The sequence below is a fragment of the Nannobrachium achirus genome, assembly GCF_963921795.1.
Source record: "Nannobrachium achirus genome assembly, chromosome: 19".
Classification (NCBI taxonomy): domain Eukaryota; kingdom Metazoa; phylum Chordata; class Actinopteri; order Myctophiformes; family Myctophidae; genus Nannobrachium; species Nannobrachium achirus.
The window spans coordinates 29,232,586-29,251,266 of record NC_137826.1 but is presented as its reverse complement, the minus strand read 5'-3'; the positions used below and the strand labels follow the sequence as shown (position 1 = coordinate 29,251,266).

Genomic DNA, 18,681 nt, shown 5'->3' with positions numbered 1-18,681 from the left:
TTGTATCTGTGATTTGTATCTGTGTTTTGTATTTGTGTTTTGTATCTGTGATTTGTATTTGTGATTTGTATTTGTGTTTTGTATTTGTGATTTGTATCTGTGATTTGTATCTGTGATTTGTATTATTATTTGTTATTTGCATCTCTGATTTTTATCTGTGATTCAAATCCACAAAATACAAACACAAATCACAGATACAAATCACAGATACAAATCACAAATACAAAACACAAACACAAAACACAGATACAAATCACAGATACAAAACACAGATGCAAATCACAAATACAAAACACAAACACAAATCACAGATACAAATCACAGATACAAATCACAAATACAAAACACAGACACAAAACACAGATACAAAACACAGATACAAAACACAAATACAAAACACAAACACAAAACACAAATACAAATCACAAATACACATCATATAAATCCACAGATCATGCACGTCTGCTGTGAGGTAATTTTTTCCGCCACTAGGGGGAGCTGTTTTGCAGTGGATCTGTTTTACAGTGGATCTGTTTTGCAGTGACTTTATGAGACTCAGTCTGACGGTTGAGTGACAGGCCTCCCAGACCCAGTTGTTGCCATGTCTGCTTATTATAAGCGACTTTATTATTACCATTATTATTATTAATATTAATAGTAATTCTTCATCTCCAGAGGCGAGGGGCCGGCGGCCGACCGAGGGGCCTCTGGAGTCGGGGTCTGACCACCCGGGGACCCCCTGGAGCCCTGGGGACCCCCCGCGGACCCCCTGCTATCTAGTCCCATGTATTTAAAAAATGTTCGGCTCTACAATGGTTTCAATGGGAGGGCCGACATTTTTTTGGGGAAATCCGGGACATTTTTTGGGGGGAAACCCGCACGGACACCCTCCAGGGGGCCCAGGGACCCCCGCAAAATTATAGCGCCGCCTAGCGGCGGCGCGCCGCCACTGCAGCGCACATAAACTTCCATAACTCGGGCTAGGAGCGACCGTTCGAGACGGGACCGGTACCCACACGTCCGGCTCGGGGCCCCGGAGCCGGCCGTGCCACTGCGCCGCCTGGCGGCCGACGCCAAACAGGAAGTGCCTCTATATCTCATGAACCGTTTGTCGTACAGACGCGTGGGTGGCGTCATATGACTTGATTAAGAGTCCTTGACCTTAATTGGTGCAACAGGAAGTGCCCTTCGCCAAACAGGAAGTGCCTCTATATCTCATGAACCGTTTGCCGTACAGACGCGTGGGTTGCGTCATATGACTTGATTAGGAGTCCTTGACCTTAATTGGTGCAACAGGAAGTGCCCTTCGCCAAACAGGAAGTGCCTCTATATCTCATGAACCGTTTGTCGTACAGACGCGTGGGTGGCCTCATATTACTTGATTAGGAGTCCTTGACCTTAATTGGTGCAACAGGAAGTGCCCTTCGCCAAACAGGAAGTGCCTCTGTATCTAATGAACCGTTTGTCGTACAGACGCGTGGGTGGCCTCATATTACTTGATTAGGAGTCCTTGACCTTAATTGGTGCAACAGGAAGTGCCCTTCGCCAAACAGGAAGTGCCTCTGTATCTCATGAACCGTTTGTCGTACAGACGCGTGGGTGGCCTCATATTACTTGATTAGGAGTCCTTGACCTTAATTGGTGCAACAGGAAGTGCCCTTCGCCAAACAGGAAGTGCCTCTGTATCTAATGAACCGTTTGTCGTACAGACGCGTGGGTGGCCTCATATTACTTGATTAGGAGTCCTTGACCTTAATTGGTGCAACAGGAAGTGCCCTTCGCCAAACAGGAAGTGCCTCTGTATCTCATGAACCGTTTGTCGTACAGACGCGTGGGTGGCCTCATATTACTTGATTAGGAGTCCTTGACCTTAATTGGTGCAACATGAAGTGCCCTTCGCCAAACAGGAAGTGCCTCTGTATCTCATGAACCGTTTGTCGTACAGACGCGTGGGTGGCCTCATATTACTTGATTAGGAGTCCTTGACCTTAATTGGTGCAACAGGAAGTGCCCTTCGCCAAACAGGAAGTGCCTCTTTATCTCATGAACCGTTTGTTGTACAGACACGTGGGTGGCCTCATATTACTTGATTAAGAGTCCTTAACCTTAATTGGTGCTTCCTTCGTCAAACAGGAAGTGCCCTTTGCCAAACAGAAAGTACCTCTATACCTCATGAACCGTTTGTCGTACACGTGTGGGTGGTGTCATATGACTTGATTAAGAGTCCTTCAGCAATGATGACCGGGCCCTCGCAGCTCTACCCACGTCAAAAGGGGCAGCAGCCATCAGAAGAGATGCAGGGCTAGTTAAACCAATTAAGCTGAAGGACTCTTAATAAAGTCATATGACACCACCCAAACGTGTATGACAAACGGTTCATGAGATATAGAGGTACTTCCTGTTTTGCAAAGGGCACTTCCTGTTGCACCAATTAAGGTCAAGGACTCCTAATCAAGTAATATGAGGCCACCCACGCGTCTGTACGACAAACGGTTCATGAGATATAGAGGCACTTCCTGTTTGGCGAAGGGCACTTCCTGTTGCACCAATTAAGGTCAAGGACTCCTAATCAAGTAATATGAGGCCACCCACGCGTCTGTACGACAAACGGTTCATGAGATATAGAGGCACTTCCTGTTTAGCGAAGGGCACTTCCTGTTGCACCAATTAAGGTCAAGGACTCCTAATCAAGTCATATGACGCAACCCACGCGTCTGTACGACAAACGGTTCACTGAGATATAGAGGCACTTCCTGTTTGGCGTCGGCCGCCAGGCGGCGCAGTGGCACGGCCGGCTCCGGGGCCCCGAGCCGGACGTGTGGGTACCGGTCCCGTCTCGAACGGTCGCTCCTAGCCCGAGTTATGGAAGTTTATGTGCGCTGCAGTGGCGGCGCGCCGCCGCTAGGCGGCGCTATAATTTTGCGGGGGTCCCTGGGCCCCCTGGAGGGTGTCCGTGCGGGTTTCCCCCAAAAAAATGTCCCGGATTTCCCCAAAAAAATGTCGGCCCTCCCATTGAAACCATTGTAGAGCCGAACATTTTTTAAATACATGGGACTAGATAGCAGGGGGTCCGCGGGGGGTCCCCAGGGCTCCAGGGGGTCCCCGGGTGGTCAGACCCCGACTCCAGAGGCCCCTCGGTCAGCCGCCGGCCCCTCGCCTCTGGAGATGAAGAATTACTATTAATATTAATAATAATAATGGTAATAATAAAGTCGCTTATAATAAGCAGACATGGCAACAACTGGGTCTGGGAGGCCTGTCACTCAACCGTCAGACTGAGTCTCATAAAGTCACTGCAAAACAGATCCACTGTAAAACAGATCCACTGCAAAACAGCTCCCCCTAGTGGCGGAAAAAATTACCTCACAGCAGACGTGCATGATCTGTGGATTTATATGATGTGTATTTGTGATTTGTATTTGTGTTTTGTGTTTGTGTTTTGTATTTGTGTTTTGTATCTGTGTTTTGTATCTGTGTTTTGTGTCTGTGTTTTGTATTTGTGATTTGTATCTGTGATTTGTATCTGTGATTTGTGTTTGTGTTTTGTATTTGTGATTTGCATCTGTGTTTTGTATCTGTGATTTGTATCTGTGTTTTGTGTTTGTGTTTTGTATATGTGATTTGTATCTGTGATTTGTATCTGTGATTTGTGTTTGTATTTTGTGGATTTGAATCACAGATAAAAATCAGAGATGGAAATAACAAATAATAATACAAATCACAGATACAAATCACAGATACAAATCACAAATACAAAACACAAATACAAATCACAAATACAAATCACAGATACAAAACACAAATACAAAACACAGATACAAATCACAGATACAAAATACACAAGAATCTGACCTTGTGAGTTTCAAATCTGGGCATGTGAGTTCAAAATGTGGAAACACAAAATTTCAAAAATTACAAAACTGGAGGTACGCATTTGTGAATTATGAGACTGTTCTGGCTCCATAGGCTTCTGTGTTCTCTTATCTACAGCACATGTGACCTGAACCAGCTCTTCTGTAGGCCTTTCATATTTATTGTCTATAGCAATCTGACACTGCTTCCATTTCCGTTATTAAGATTAGATTTAGATTAAAAGGAAAGTGCATAATAAATCAAATCAATACAGTAACTGGGACTATGATGACGATTGTTTTTTGCTTTAGACCAAGCATGGAGTGGAATGCAGGGAGTCAAGCACAATCACACATTGTAGATCATAATTCACTTTGCTGGTTAAGCTTGGGTTTCATCACATGGGCAGTTTGGGCACTGATTTCAATTTATGAGCTCTTGCCAAGGTAACATCATCTAGCCTACCAGACCATGGGCAACCTCCAGCTCTTCAGTTCTTTATTGTTAGTACTATCTGACACCAAAGATGCACTCACATGTGACAGGGCCACATGCAAATGTGAAATACTGTAGCATCTTAATGTACATTTGACAACATTTATAATATAAAGTATTTTCTTTTGTGTTGTGTATTCAATTTGCTTACTGCTCATTTTAGTTCATTTTTAACCTGCTTAAAGTTGGACTGGCTAGCGTCCCAGTGTTCTTCAACGTTTATTTCAGGCCAAGGACCACTTAGCTGTGAGAGATGAAGCAGGGATCCCACAACATTTTTCTTCTGTTCATTATTATTATTATTATTTTAGAGGGCTGTTGTTTTTACAGTTGTTGTCGGTAGTCATGGCTGCCAGTTCCCACCTGATGTTGTGTGGGAATCCAGACTTCTCCAGAGCGTACTGAATAACTGATAGCCAGCCTGCATAATGTCTTCAAACATCTTTGTCCCAATCATGGTGGCAGAGTGATTTGACGAATCAGGTTGTGGAGTGCCTCTGGTGTTAATTAAAGACAAGACCATTGTGGTGGTGTCCAACTTGTAGATGTCATTAGTGACGTCAGCCATCTGGGTCATACCTCTATACATGACCTTCCCCTAGACACAGGCTGAGTGTCCCCTCCCCTCTTGAACAGTCCCAGTATACAGTATATTGTCTTGAGCCATCTTGGGTGTCAACATCAAATGCACAAAACATTTTGCAATGCCGTTCCAACCTCCCCAGATGTAGACAATATATTATATCAGATTTATCTTGCTTTTGTAAAGCACTTTGTAATGTTTTGAAAAGTACCATATTATTAAATGAAAAATATTGAATTATTTACCATTCCATGTCCTATTTCAGTATTTCTAGAGAGTTGTGTATGACCAGTATCTTCATTGATAAGAGCAGATATAGACCCCTGGGTGAACTCTGCATATAGGGCTTTAGTCGTTAATTATGGAGTTATTATTGATTCATTATTGTGTAAGCACCTTTCTGATGTTGAGCAGTTGTATATTAAGAGTTGTGCAGTCGTACCTCTGAATTTGCAGACTTGTATGATCGAATCTGAACGTGAAAATGAAAAAAACCTCAAACACTCGCACGCTTTTCTCTCTGCAACTGCAAATCCCGGTCTTCAAGTTCGCAAATCGTGACCTTCACGGTTTTGCCAGATTTTGAAAGGGACATATCGATGATTATGTTGCAATATCGCGAGCATGTAAAAATGAGGATTTGCGAGCGCGTAGAAAGGCAGTTGAGGTTGTAAATGTAAATGTGTGCGTGAGCAGGGCAGAGCGCACACGTGTTTAATGGAATCTGGAAAAAAAAACACTCTCTACACGTACAGATGTCAGTTTACAACCTCTCGAATCATCATGTGCAGATGCTCGCATTTTTTCAGTGTCGCCTGCTCGCTTTTGCCAAATATTGCATCCACATATCGAGGAATATGTTTCAATTCAGAGAGCAACAGTCTCAACTAGTGTGAGAATGTGTAGAAGGGGATTTGAGGTCGCAAAAGACGATTCGCGAACGTGTACAGACTAATCTGTGCGCGAGCAGAGGCTAAGTCGAGCGCGAGCAGAGTGACTGTCTGTGATGCGAGGGAGGATTTAGAGATGGGATTTATGGCTCTTTGGAGTGAGCCGGATCTCTAGTATCCGTTCCTTTCAAAGAGCCGTTCAAAAGACTGTCTCATAGGTGGGACGTTCATGAACGAATCGAGTCTTTTGAACGGCTTTGAAATGAACGATAGGGTTTGGTTCATACATAGTAGGGAGCCGTTCCTTTCTAATGAAGTGGTGCATGGAAAAGTACTCAATTTCTCTACTTAAGTAAAAATATCAATACTGCAATCAAGTAGAAGTTTGGAATGTTGTCTTGAGTAAAAGCAAAACAGTAGTCTATTTGTATCGAAATGTAGTCCTACTTACCAATATTAGAACGTAGGCCTACTCATTATGCAGAATGTCCTGTTTCACAGGTTTTCCAATCTAGTTAGTGGTTACTCTGTGTAGATGTTTATTATAATTACAAATAACTTCAAACCTATATAGGTCTACATTTATTTCGGACATATAAAGGTACCTGCCATTTGAAAATAGCCGATCTACGACGCATTGTGAGCTTGTAGATCGGCTATTTTCAAATGATTTTTCTAATTTTTGACTCATTGGAAAACCTGTGATTATAATCATTATAATACAATATAAATTTGTATTACAACTATCCTAAATTATAATACACTATAATGGATTATAACAGTTATTATAATACACTATAAAGTATTAATGTATTACTATGATAATTATAATACACTATAAAAGTGGTTATGACACAATATAATCTATTATCATGTATTACAACTAGGGGAGAGCCGCTTCAAATGTAACATTTTGCACGTTTGAATATTTTACTCAGTGGCCGTTTAACCTTCATATGTAATACTTGCAAGCCAAGGACCTACACATGTCTGCTATCATTAACCGCTTAAAGTTTTTCAATTGATGAAACCGGTCGTGAGTTATTAAACCATAAGTGGACGCTGTTCCGAAGTTACATATAAAGCGCACAGCGTAATAAATGTAACACCAGGTGTTTTAAATGTAACACGACTAAAAAACGTCATTAAACTACTCGTTTTAAGGTCAAATCAATTATACTTCGTTCACGCAACTGTTTAACCTTGTTTTCATACCAAGGATGTGATAAAATTATGTATCAAAGATGAGATTATTATTCAAACTTACCATTCAGTACGTTTGTCCACATTCCTTGTTGGAAAAACACATTGATTAGACCTTTAAAGTTAAAGTTTGATTGATTGAGTGACGAGTGTTAAAAAAGACGTTTACAATCCCAATCTGATTTAGAATAGTTGGATGACAGCTGACAGAAGATATAACCATGGATATCTGCACTGACCCCTGCAGGCTCAAATAAATAACTACACACTAAATCAACCAACAGAACAGTCAATGTCAGAAAAGAAACTCCTTTACTTTTGCATTAATTTATTGCAACTGTCAGGGAAAGATTGGTTCCAGGGATTCATGCAGAGGAAACATTGCATCAAAGGTGCATTGGAAAGAATAGAACAGGTAGTTTCAGTGCAATTAACACATAGCTTGTGCATATTGTAAACAACTGTTCAAGTGCATAAAAAACAGAACATCATTAGGCCTACATTAAGACAGACCCCAGATGAAAACTTCACATCACATTGGATTATCACATTCGCAAGGTGAGGTAGAACATTTTTTTAGCTAGGCCTTTATGAAATTGACCTCTCAGGTCAATATAGTGCTTAAAAGGCATAGGCTACATTCATTCATTCAGAACATGAACTACAGAATGAGTAGGCTATTTTAGAATAGCCAATTAGAGGTAGAACACTTTTTAGCTAGGCCTTTATTAAACTGACCTTTCAGGTCAGTATAGTGCCTAGGAGCTACATTCATTCAAAATGTAAATAACAGAACATGAACTACAGAACTACAAAAACTTAAGAGTATTTTAGAGTAGCCAATTATTATAATTTACCCCTTTTTCAGAACATGAACTACACAAACTTAGAGTATTTTAGAGTAGCCAATTATTATTATTAGAGAAGCCAATTATTATTATTTACCCCCTTTTTATCCCAAATGTATAATAAACTATATAGGCCTACACTGACTAGCCTATTTAAATGGATCCAAATTGGATCTTGACCAGTGGTTCCCAATCATTTTAGCTTAAGACCCAAAAGAGATATTTTATTTCTTTTTGAGACCCCAAAGTAGTGAAAATAGATGATCTACAAGCACACAACGTGCTCACGCTCACGTCGTGAGCTTGTAGATCTGCTATGTTCACTACTTTAAAAAAGATGAAATGGAGCGAACAGTTGGGACATCTGAAGTTGGCCTCTCCCTCAGTGCACTCTTCATGTGCCCACTCCCCGCAGCTACACTTCACCCACATTTCTCCAGGCCTTGAACTCTGGAAGTCCTCCCCACAAACACAACACTCTTCGTCAGAGGAGGCAGCAGCCTCCGAGGAGCTGGTAGTCTTCGCCCTCTTGGTGGTCACCCTCTTGGCAGCGGCAGCAGCCTCCGAGGAGGTGGTAGTCTTCGCCCTCTTGCTGGTCACCCTCTTGGCAGTGGCAGCAGCCTCCGAGGAGGTGGTAGTCTTCGCCCTCTTGGTGGTCACCCTCTTGGCAGCGGCGGTGGTCGTGGCAGAGGTAGCCTTCGAGGTGGTGGCCTTGGCAGAGGAGAGAGAAGAGCGTGCAGCGGTCGCCTTTGAGGTAGTTGGAACATTGGTAGGCATACTAAGCCTGCGTGGTGCCAGACGCTTATCTCTCTCCGCTTCCAAGGCCAGCTTTTCTGGTGTGTCGGTCAATATTGCGGTTGACCGCTTCTTTCTCCCCTTGTTTGTCGCCTTCCTGGCCCCAGCCTTCGGGAAAGGCGCAGTGAAACCGGACTGAACACCTCCGTGGCTCATCCTGAAATCAGAATCAGATTGTCACATCAGAGGCTTCATCGTAAAAAGAGAAGTAGAAGGGGGCTGAGGAGAAGAGATCATTTTCATATTATTTATGAATTTATCTAGCCAATTACTTATTTATATTATTTATATGCAGGCCTAGGCCAATATATTTATTCAAATGATCTATGAATTGAAGACCAGGGACCTTAACTATGAATGTTACTAGGCACTATAGACACACTCACATACATACTGTAGCCTACATACGTACAGTAAATCAATGGAAAAACAATGGTGCCTACCTGAATAGGAGAGGAATTCTCAGGAATGGCAGGAGTGGGATGAGCAGAACTGGGGCCAGGGGAGACCAGACTCTCAGGGGAGAGAGGAGTTGAGGATGGAGCGTCAGGGGAGACAGGAGGAGGGGCATCGGTTGGCTGAGGGACAATCACGGAGGGATCAGGCCTGTCGGTGACATTCGACGGGGAATACTCTTGGTCAGTAAAAACTTGGGGGTTGAAGGGATGGATCCCGGACACTCTGAACCCAGCCATGATGTTTGATGGGGTGGCTGCAAATGGCAGAGCACTCTGCACAATACCAGGCACATCATAGATCCCCAATGTTGTGCCTGTAAAACAAAAAAGAAAAGAAAAAAAGAAAATACAAAAATCAGGTTTTCCAGTTGCTTTTGAACATATGCTACACACGCACACATAGGCCTACGTACACACACACATATATAATTTATCATTAGGCTACCTGGATTGTTTTTCATCCATCGATCGGCAGCAGCATTGACATAGTGCTTCAACGGCCCATATACCGTTCTGTCTAGCGGCTGCAGTTTATGGGAACAATTGGGTGGGAAGGACAGGAGAACTACCCCATTGTCCCTGCAGAAGTCAATTCCCTCCAGAGACAGGTGCGAGCCATGGTTGTCCAACAGGAGGATCACCTTAAAATGTACAATTTAGGATTAGCTGACACTCTTAATCCAGAGTGATTTACAATAAGCAAGGTAATGCATCAATACATCAACATCAATAACAAATGCATAGAAATAGTAATCACCTTGTTCTCTGGTGTTGGTCGTGTGTGTTTTACAAAGTGTTTCAGAAACATAACGAAATCTTCAGCTTGCATCCATCCTGATCCGTTGGCCGTCCCAATACAGCCAGGAGGGCCACCGTTGATCATGAAGGGCTTGAATTTCACTCTGGGAAAGATGAACATGGGAGGAATGCTATTTCCTTGGGCGTTCACTGCAAAAGCCATCGTGATGAGGGTGCCCCTCTCAGCTGACACCATTGCCCCCAGTTGTGTCACCCCCCTCCTGGAGACAATTCTGTCTGGGGTCTGGACAGTTGTAATACCAGTCTCGTCCATATTCCAGACATCCATTGCTTCAAAGGGCTGGGTGGCGCGTTCCAGGACAGTAGACAGGTTTCTGAAGAAAGCGTCAACGTTGTGTCTGTTGAAGCTTGTTGCACGTGAAAGGCTAGTCGCCTCTGGACGGCGTATGGACAGCTGTTGGTTCCTCCGCATGAATCCCCGGAACCAATCTTTCCCTGACATTTCTTTCTTGTTCCATGACGCTGGATACTTCACGTTGTATCTGTTGGCAAGCTGGTATGCAAAATTGCGGACCTGAAAAATGTAAATAAAAATATGGCTATTTATTTATAATTATAGTGTTTATATTGTTTTTATATAGCCTACTGTGTGTGTGTGTGTGTGTGTGTGTGTGTGTGTGTGTGTGTCTCACACACACACACACACACACACACACACACACACACACACACACACACACATTTATTTTTACCCATATAGGCCTACATATATACACACACACACACACACACACACACACACACACACACACACACTTATTTATATGTATATATATATATATATATATATATATATATATATATATATATGCCTACACACACACACACACACACACACACACACACACACACACACACACACACTTATTTTATATATTCATATAAATAAATAAAAATAAATGTATATATAGGCCTATTTATTTAAATTATTAATCATTGGAGACCAATGTCTTATGTAAGAATGTTTTAACACACATAGCCTACACTAACAAGTTATAATAATTCAATCTATTCTCACCTCCTTTGGGCATAATCCAAAATATACAGGTCTGCACACTTGCTCAGGTAAGTCCCCAAGACCTGCTCCTGCTCCTGTTTTAAGGAATAACAAGCGATGTCACTAGAGTGTTAGCCATGCTACCTAGCTACAAGCTAACCACGTAAACAATGGCAGGATGCGGCGGCGCGCAAAGGTATTCATTAAAACATGTATACTGTACCTGGAAAATCATGGCTATTTTCCCCACGCAGACACACACATAATGTCTTCCTCCAACACTGTACGCTGCTTATCTCCACTTATGAGGATACATTTAGCTGCCTAGTAGCATCAGGTTGACTGCTTAAACCACACAGCACACTGCGGTAGAGGTGGGACGTTCATGAACGAATCGAGTCTTTTGAACGGCTTAGTAGGGAGCCGTTCCTTTCTAATGAACACTGAACAGTGGTGCATGGGGAAAGTACTCAATTTCTCTACTTAAGTAAAAATATCAATACTGCAATCAAGTAGATGTTTGGAATGTTGTCTTGAGTAAAAGCAAAACAGTAGTCTATTTGTATCGAAATGTAGGCCTACTTACCAATATTAGAACGTAGGCTACTCATTATGCAGAATGTCCTGTTTCACAGGTTTTCCAATGAGTAAAAATTTAGAAAAAATCATTTGAAAATAGCCGATCTACAAGCTCACAATCCGACGCATTGTGAGCTTGTAGATCGGCTATTTTTCAAATGGCAGGTATGTACCTATTGTGTCATAACCACTTTTATAATCTATTATAGCGTATTATAATTATCATAGTAATACATTAATACTTTATATTGTATTACAATCACTGTTATAATCCATTATAGTGTATTATAATTTAGGATAGTTGTAATACAAATTTATATTGTATTATAATGATTATAATATAATCACATGTTTTCCAATGAGTACAAATTTAGAAAAATCATTTGAAAATAGCCGATCTACAAGCTCACAATGCGACGTATTGTGAGCTTGTAGATCGGCTATTTTCAAATGGCAGGTATGTACCTTTATATGTCCGAAATAAATGTATATAGGTTTGAAGTTATTTGTAATTATAAAAAAACATCTACAGAGTAACTAGTAACTACTAACTAGAATGAGAATGAGTCTTTTGAACGGCTCTTTGAAAGGAACGGATCCCAGAGATCCGGCTCACTCAAAAGAGCCATAAATCCCATCTCTAAATCCCTCCCTCACATCTCACAGACTGTGCTCTCGCTCCCTTGCATCAGACCTCTGCTCGCTCAGATTCGTCTGTACACGCTCGCAAATCGCCATGTACACTTTCTCAAATCAAGATTAGAAGCGCTCGCATGTTTTCAGTGTCCCCTGCTCGCTTTGGCCAAATATTGCATCGACATATCGAGGAATATGTTTCAATTTAGAGAGCAGCAGTTTCAACTAATCTGAGCAAGTGTAGAAGGGATTTAAGGTCGCAAAAGAGATTCGTGAGCGCGTAGAAAGGCAGTTGAGGTTGTAAAAGTACATGTGTGCGTGAGCAGGGGGAAAAAAACACTCTCTACACGTACAGATGTCAGTTTGCAACCTCTCGAATCATCATGTGCAGATGCTCGCATTTTTTCAGTGTCGCCTGCTCGCTTTTGCCAAATATTGCATCCACATATCGAGGAATATGTTGCAATTTAGAGAGCAGCAGTTTCAACTAATCTGAGCAAGTGTAGAAAGGGTTTTGAGGTTGTAAAAGACGATTTGAGAGGTGTTGGAGTTTTTTTTTTCCTTTTCACGTTCAGATTCCATCATACAAGTCTGCAAATTCAGAGGTACGACTGCACAACTCTTAATATACAACTGCTCAACATCAGAAATCTCCTCTCACGAATAAGTTACAATAATAACTCCATAGTTAATTAGCTCACATCCACTCCTGTCTTGTCTTGTCTTTTCAGCAGGGGTGAGGCGTTAGACACTGCTACCTCAAGCTGGCCCATGTCACGTTGATGCTGGTGGACATCATCACACTGCTTTCCCCTCCATCTCCACCTCTCCGCCCTCCATGGCTATGAGCAGTGACCCTGGCTACAGGTCAGACCCTGATGCTGACGAACAGGCCAATGTCCTCACAGACATCATGGCGGCCATAACAACCAGCGAGACCGGTGACTCCACTGCCAACGGAGTAAAGAAGGCCCATCCAGCACGCCCCCGACACTCTGGGAGGAAGTTGTCATTGCAGGAGAGAGGCGCTCGCAGGCCCACCGTGGAGTCCAAGCGTGTATCCATATCAGATGCTCAGGTGAGAGGTTTTTTATAAAGAAAATATGCCTACATATGCGCCCAGACCAGTAGGCCAGCAGGCGCCCCAGGCCTACCTATTTTAACAAGTGCTTTGACAGTCATCAGAGTCATCAGGTCTTGACGATGGCAGATCTGTCTCTGTTAGAAGCCACTACGTGTGCGTTCTTTTTTTTTTTCTTTTCTTTATAATTTTTATCCCACGATTTTGCAACCCATTTTCACCCAGTGCCAATTGCCTATGTAATCCTGGGCTCTGCTCTCCCTCTGCCGCGCCTGGGGAGACAACGGACTGACCTCATGCTTCCTTCAATGCATGAGTAGTCCAAGTTGTTTCTTTTCACCTGACTGGGGGGATTTCCCCGGGATGGACATAGCGCGTGGAAGGAACACGTTATTCCAACCAGTTCCTTTCCCCTCCATCAAGCGCCCCGGCTGGCCAGGGGGAGGCATTATTGAGACCAGGATTACTGCATGTTTTTGTGAGGGTATCAACCCTAGGAGACACGGGGAGAACATGCAAACTCCACACAGAAAGGCCCTATCGCCGACCCCACCTAGGGTGTGGGCGCTGATGACGCGGAGGGAGAAACACGCCCCCAGCACCCACAGCGTCCCCCGGCGGGAATCGAACCCAGGACCTTCTAGCTGTGAGGCGAAGCGCTAACCACTGTGCCACCGTGCCCCCTACGTGTGCGATTTCTTTGTGACAACGAGTCATGAGTGGCTATTAAGTAGCTTTTGTCTCCAAAGGCATGCCCTTCGGGAGTTATTCCACAATTTTAAACCTCAGTTAAGGAGAGAAGAATGCCATACCTGTGCCAGTATTCTGCATGTTGGGAGTTTTTAAGCCACCATTTTTGGCCAACATGTCCCTATATCAGGGGTGGGCAACTTTGATGATGGAGAGGGCCACTACATTTTCACACTCACTCCAGAGGGCCACAATGTATATACATAGCAAAAATAGCCGATCTACAAGCTCAAAACGCGTCACTGTGCGACGCGTTTTGAGCTTGTAGATCTGCTATTTTTGCTATTTTTGAATTGGAATCCTGAAAAGTAACGTCTCTTTGTTTTAATTTCAAATGCATTTATATGTTCTTATGTTAATTTATGAACTTAAATACAAATACATTGGACATAATAAATATAATAACATTTTAATACTAGTCATTTAGCTACTGATATAAACTGAAGTAATTGAACCGGTAAATTTTTCCATGTTTTGAATTGGAACAGCTGAAATCAATAATATATCAGTACTCTAATATCAACCTGAGGGCCACATTAAGTGAAGGTTGGGGCCGCATGTGGCCCCCGGGCCGCCAGTTGCCCATGTACTGTATGCCCTATATGAAGGCTTCACGATGGCCATGTGTCCCACATGGTTTTTCTTCTGTTTTGTGTCATGTGGATTTCTAGTTCCTATCAGCAGAATCTACGTATGTGCCTACAAACAGAGTTAGTGCTTCTCCATTCCTCTCATGTCTGTCCATGTGCAGAAGTAACAGAATTCAGCATGGGGTAGAGTTGATTGGCTTTCTTTATCTGGCTATCCGTATTTGTCCTGATCCCAGCGGTAGTAGTTGTAACAAGAGGTCACAGGAATGGCTTAGTTTGCACCAAATGTTATTGCTTTCTTGTTGCTGACAGATTTAAAATGCTGTCTGGGCTGGTGAGCACTATGCTGCTGGACTGAGAATAATGAAAAAGTGGTTGGGGTCAGGTGTGTGGGCAACAGTTAATACATTGACATCCTAATCCGTCTATGTAGTTGCGCGTGTGTGCATGCCTGTGTGTTCACAGTCACACACAGGGTGAGTGAATCCATGACATCTTTAAGATCAGAATTTGACAGTCTGCTTTTACTCTTGCCACTGTATATTCCGGCATGAAAGCAGCTTTGCAGGTCTGTCACTGATCCATGGAGATAGAACTCATCTCTGTTGCTTGTATTCGCCCACTCCTGCAGGGCAGTGGGGACACAGTTTGACAGACTGGGAGGGAGAACAGTATGCCATGTTGGCACAGCCAGGACTTCTGAGTGACATTTCAAGACTGTGTAGGATTACAGATAGGCCATTTTCCAGACAGGGTAATGAGGGAACGAGTGCAGTTGACAGTTTATCCCTTTTCTTTATTATTAAATCAAAATCGTCCTGCTCTGCATTCTAAACAGGTAAAAACTTGGGAGGTAGCTTACAGGTGTCAGCTGTGTTGGAGTGAGAGGGAAGGACCTGACCCCCATCACAGTTGATGTTCAATAATAACATGACATATTGAGAGGTTGCGACTGTTTCTTTCTCTGAATTTCGAATCACTCTTACAGTAGGTGTGGCACTGGCTCAGGAGGTAGAGCGTCTTTCTAGGAAGTAACTGGAAGGTTACCAGTTCGAACCCCTCCTGGGTTCATGTCAAAGTCAAAGTGTCCTTGTCTTGAGCAAGACACAATAGGGAGTTTAAGCAAGGGCGGTTTTCATGACGGCTCCGTTAGGTGAAAGTACAGCTGCTATGGTGCTATAGAAAGGCAGACCATACATAGTCATTGTTGCATGCTATGTATTCTCTTGTTCGTTTCTCTGAACTCCTATTGGTCTAAGGGTCATCTAATCAATTCCAATTACCTAAGAGGTCCATGTATGCACAGCAAAATGTAATGACCCAAAACCGATTTCCTGTTTCTTAGTAAGAAATGGAAATCTGGCCAGTGATGTATATCGGACCAGTTACCCATATATGGAGACCCCTGGTACCCATATATGGAGATCCATGTACTGTATATGGAGATATGCTGTGAGACCCCAAACATGCTTACTCAGTTATCATTATGTGAAAGTCCTATGACGTCTATGACATCTGACATCATACATTCAAGTAAGACGCCTTAAGGGCGAGAAGCGACTTCAGGGTGCCACTTGAGTCCTTTTTGCCAGACCCATGAAATGGGTAGGCCTACATAAGCAAATGTCGGTCTGTCTGTCCGGGTTTTCTATATAAAGGGTATATATGATGATGACATGATGATGACATGCCTACAAAAGGCATGATGTCATAAATGATGATGACAGACAGGGGGTCTGGCACAACCAGGTTGACCTGGTCTAGTTTAAATGAAAATGGCTATGGCATCATTGTTTTGTTTTTCCCTTTGGACATGCACATAGCATGAACAAACAATAAAAAGCTGAACTACTGTTAACAGAACTCTGCCTTATGCTATTATAAAGCCTGCTCTATGGTGAGGTTGTTTTGTGCTTTCCAGGGAAGAGTAAACGGTGTGTGCACCTATCGATCAGTCGCGCCTGTCTTTCCACCTCAGGGTGACAAAACAAAAACAAGGAAGAAGAATGGTGTTCGGTGCTTGGCTTAATCAGTAAATCCTAATGTATTTTGCTTTCCAATGGAAATTCATGATTTCCCATGGCAACACGTTCAATTATAACAATAGTGTAATGTATATGTATGTATATAACAAAAAGTTAAAAAAGGTTTATTTTCTATATGCATGTGTGCACGTCAGAGTGTGCATTTGTGTGCAAGCGTTGCAGGGCAAGTGTGACAGATTTCTGCTTGCCCGTCCTTTATCCATTAACCTCGACACAGTATTAACTGCAGTGCAGAATTTACTGAGCATGTGCCAGCAGCCTCCCAATCCATACTTTCTCCTCCTGTTTTTCACACCGTCTCCTATATGTGGCCGTGTGTACTGTATGTAGCCTTTATGTAGCCTGCAATACCTTTGCTGACCACACATGTTAAGGGAGGGGCGCTGTTGTTCAGGCCAGGCACACACGCACACACACACACACACACACACACACACACACACACACACACACACACACACACACACACACACACACACACACACACGCAGCCTCCACCGCTCAGTTCACACAGGTGTGATTTTTTTCCCCATGACTGGCAACAAATCTCATCATTTCACTTTGTCTCCGCCTGGCCAAAAGGCACGGGAGTATGTTTTGCGTCCAGCTAATCTCTAGCACCGTTGGCCTGGTCACTTCAAAATTGTGCACACACAATCCCTGGATGCCAATTCAGAACCTCTGCCCCACATTTTTCACATCGGCCTGTTCTAGCGCCACCATGAGGCCGATTTTTTGGACAGTACTCCTACAGATTCTGTCCAGTAGACAGTATCTCTACAGTCATGTGATCGACATGGATCAATTTTCCATATTCCATCCTGACTGGCTAAGATTGGCTTCCAAAGTTTGCAGGATTGGTCCGTTTTGAACAAAATGCCACAAATCACGAACACAGCGTGCAATTTTGGTGAAATTTCCACGCACATTAGGCAGAGGAAGAAATGCCACTTCAAATCTTTCAAATCTGCCTCATGATGGTGCTATAACAGGCCGATTTCTTGTTTGTCCACCATCACTGTAAAACTTACATGAAACTATTACTATGAAAACCTCCATCGGCTGTCTGTCCGTCACGCCACGTCACGTCACACTTGTTGCCCTACTCTTATCTCCAGCACCATTGCCCCTATCCATGCCAAACCTTGCACACACACTCCTTGGTTGGCAAACCACAACCTCCACCCCTGATTTCTCACATGCCCCTCTTCTAGCACTACCATGAGGTTGCTTTTTGCAGACAACATTAATGGACATTTACAGGCCAATTTGTGTATACGTGCGACCTGACGGTCGCTTGTGTCCCGATTAGGGAGTCTTACTGGTATTACTCTTTCCGATTTTATCCAAAAATCACGCAGATCTTTACACAGTATCTCTAGTCATGTGAACAACACAGATCTGTCCGATATTTCATATTCTATCCTAATTGACTAACATTGGCTTCCAAAGTTTACAGGATTGGTTTTGAACAAAATGCCTCGAATCATGAACGCAGCGTGCGATTTCCCTGAAATTTTGCACGCACATTCCCAGTTCCCACTAGGTCGAGGAACAAATGCCACCCTTTTCACATTGACCTGTTATAGCGCCACCAGCAGGTCGATCTTTGCAAAACAAATTTTTGGAACAAAATGCCTCAAATCATGATTGCAGCGTCTGATTGCCGTTACAGGCAGAAGAAGACATGGCACCCTTTTCACATTGGTCTATTTTGGTGCCACCAGGAGGCCACAATAACATACCTGACCTGGTGGAGACCTGTGCTCGGAAGAGCACTGCTTCTAGTCTTCATCTTGAACTGACATTCATTTCCTAATTTTCCTAATTTTTGTACTTATTCTTTTCTTTCTTTGCTCAGTTCTTCGAAATGTCCTTTATCTTTCTTTTGCCAGCAAGGACAATGTACCCCTTAATAGCTTAATTCTACAGCTGTAGTCAAGTGTCTCACCTGACGTATCCTTCTCCCTTCCCTCCCCTCCCCCTCTCCCTGTGCCATGATTTCTGCCTACTTCACATCTGTCTGTCTGTGTGCATGATTCACCATTGCACTGCACGCT

General features: G+C 43.1%; 1 protein-coding gene across 1 annotated transcript in view; it reads left to right on the top strand.

Moving 5' to 3' along the window:
* Nucleotides 1–18,681, top strand: part of camkk1a (calcium/calmodulin-dependent protein kinase kinase 1, alpha a) — a 69,618-nt gene that overhangs the window by 24,823 nt on the left and 26,114 nt on the right. Inside the window, exon 2 of the mRNA XM_080748926.1 lies at nucleotides 12,887–13,233. Within this exon, the coding sequence (XP_080605052.1) occupies nucleotides 12,994–13,233 (240 nt within the window). The 5' untranslated portion in view covers nucleotides 12,887–12,993. The remainder of the gene's footprint in view (nucleotides 1–12,886; nucleotides 13,234–18,681) is intronic.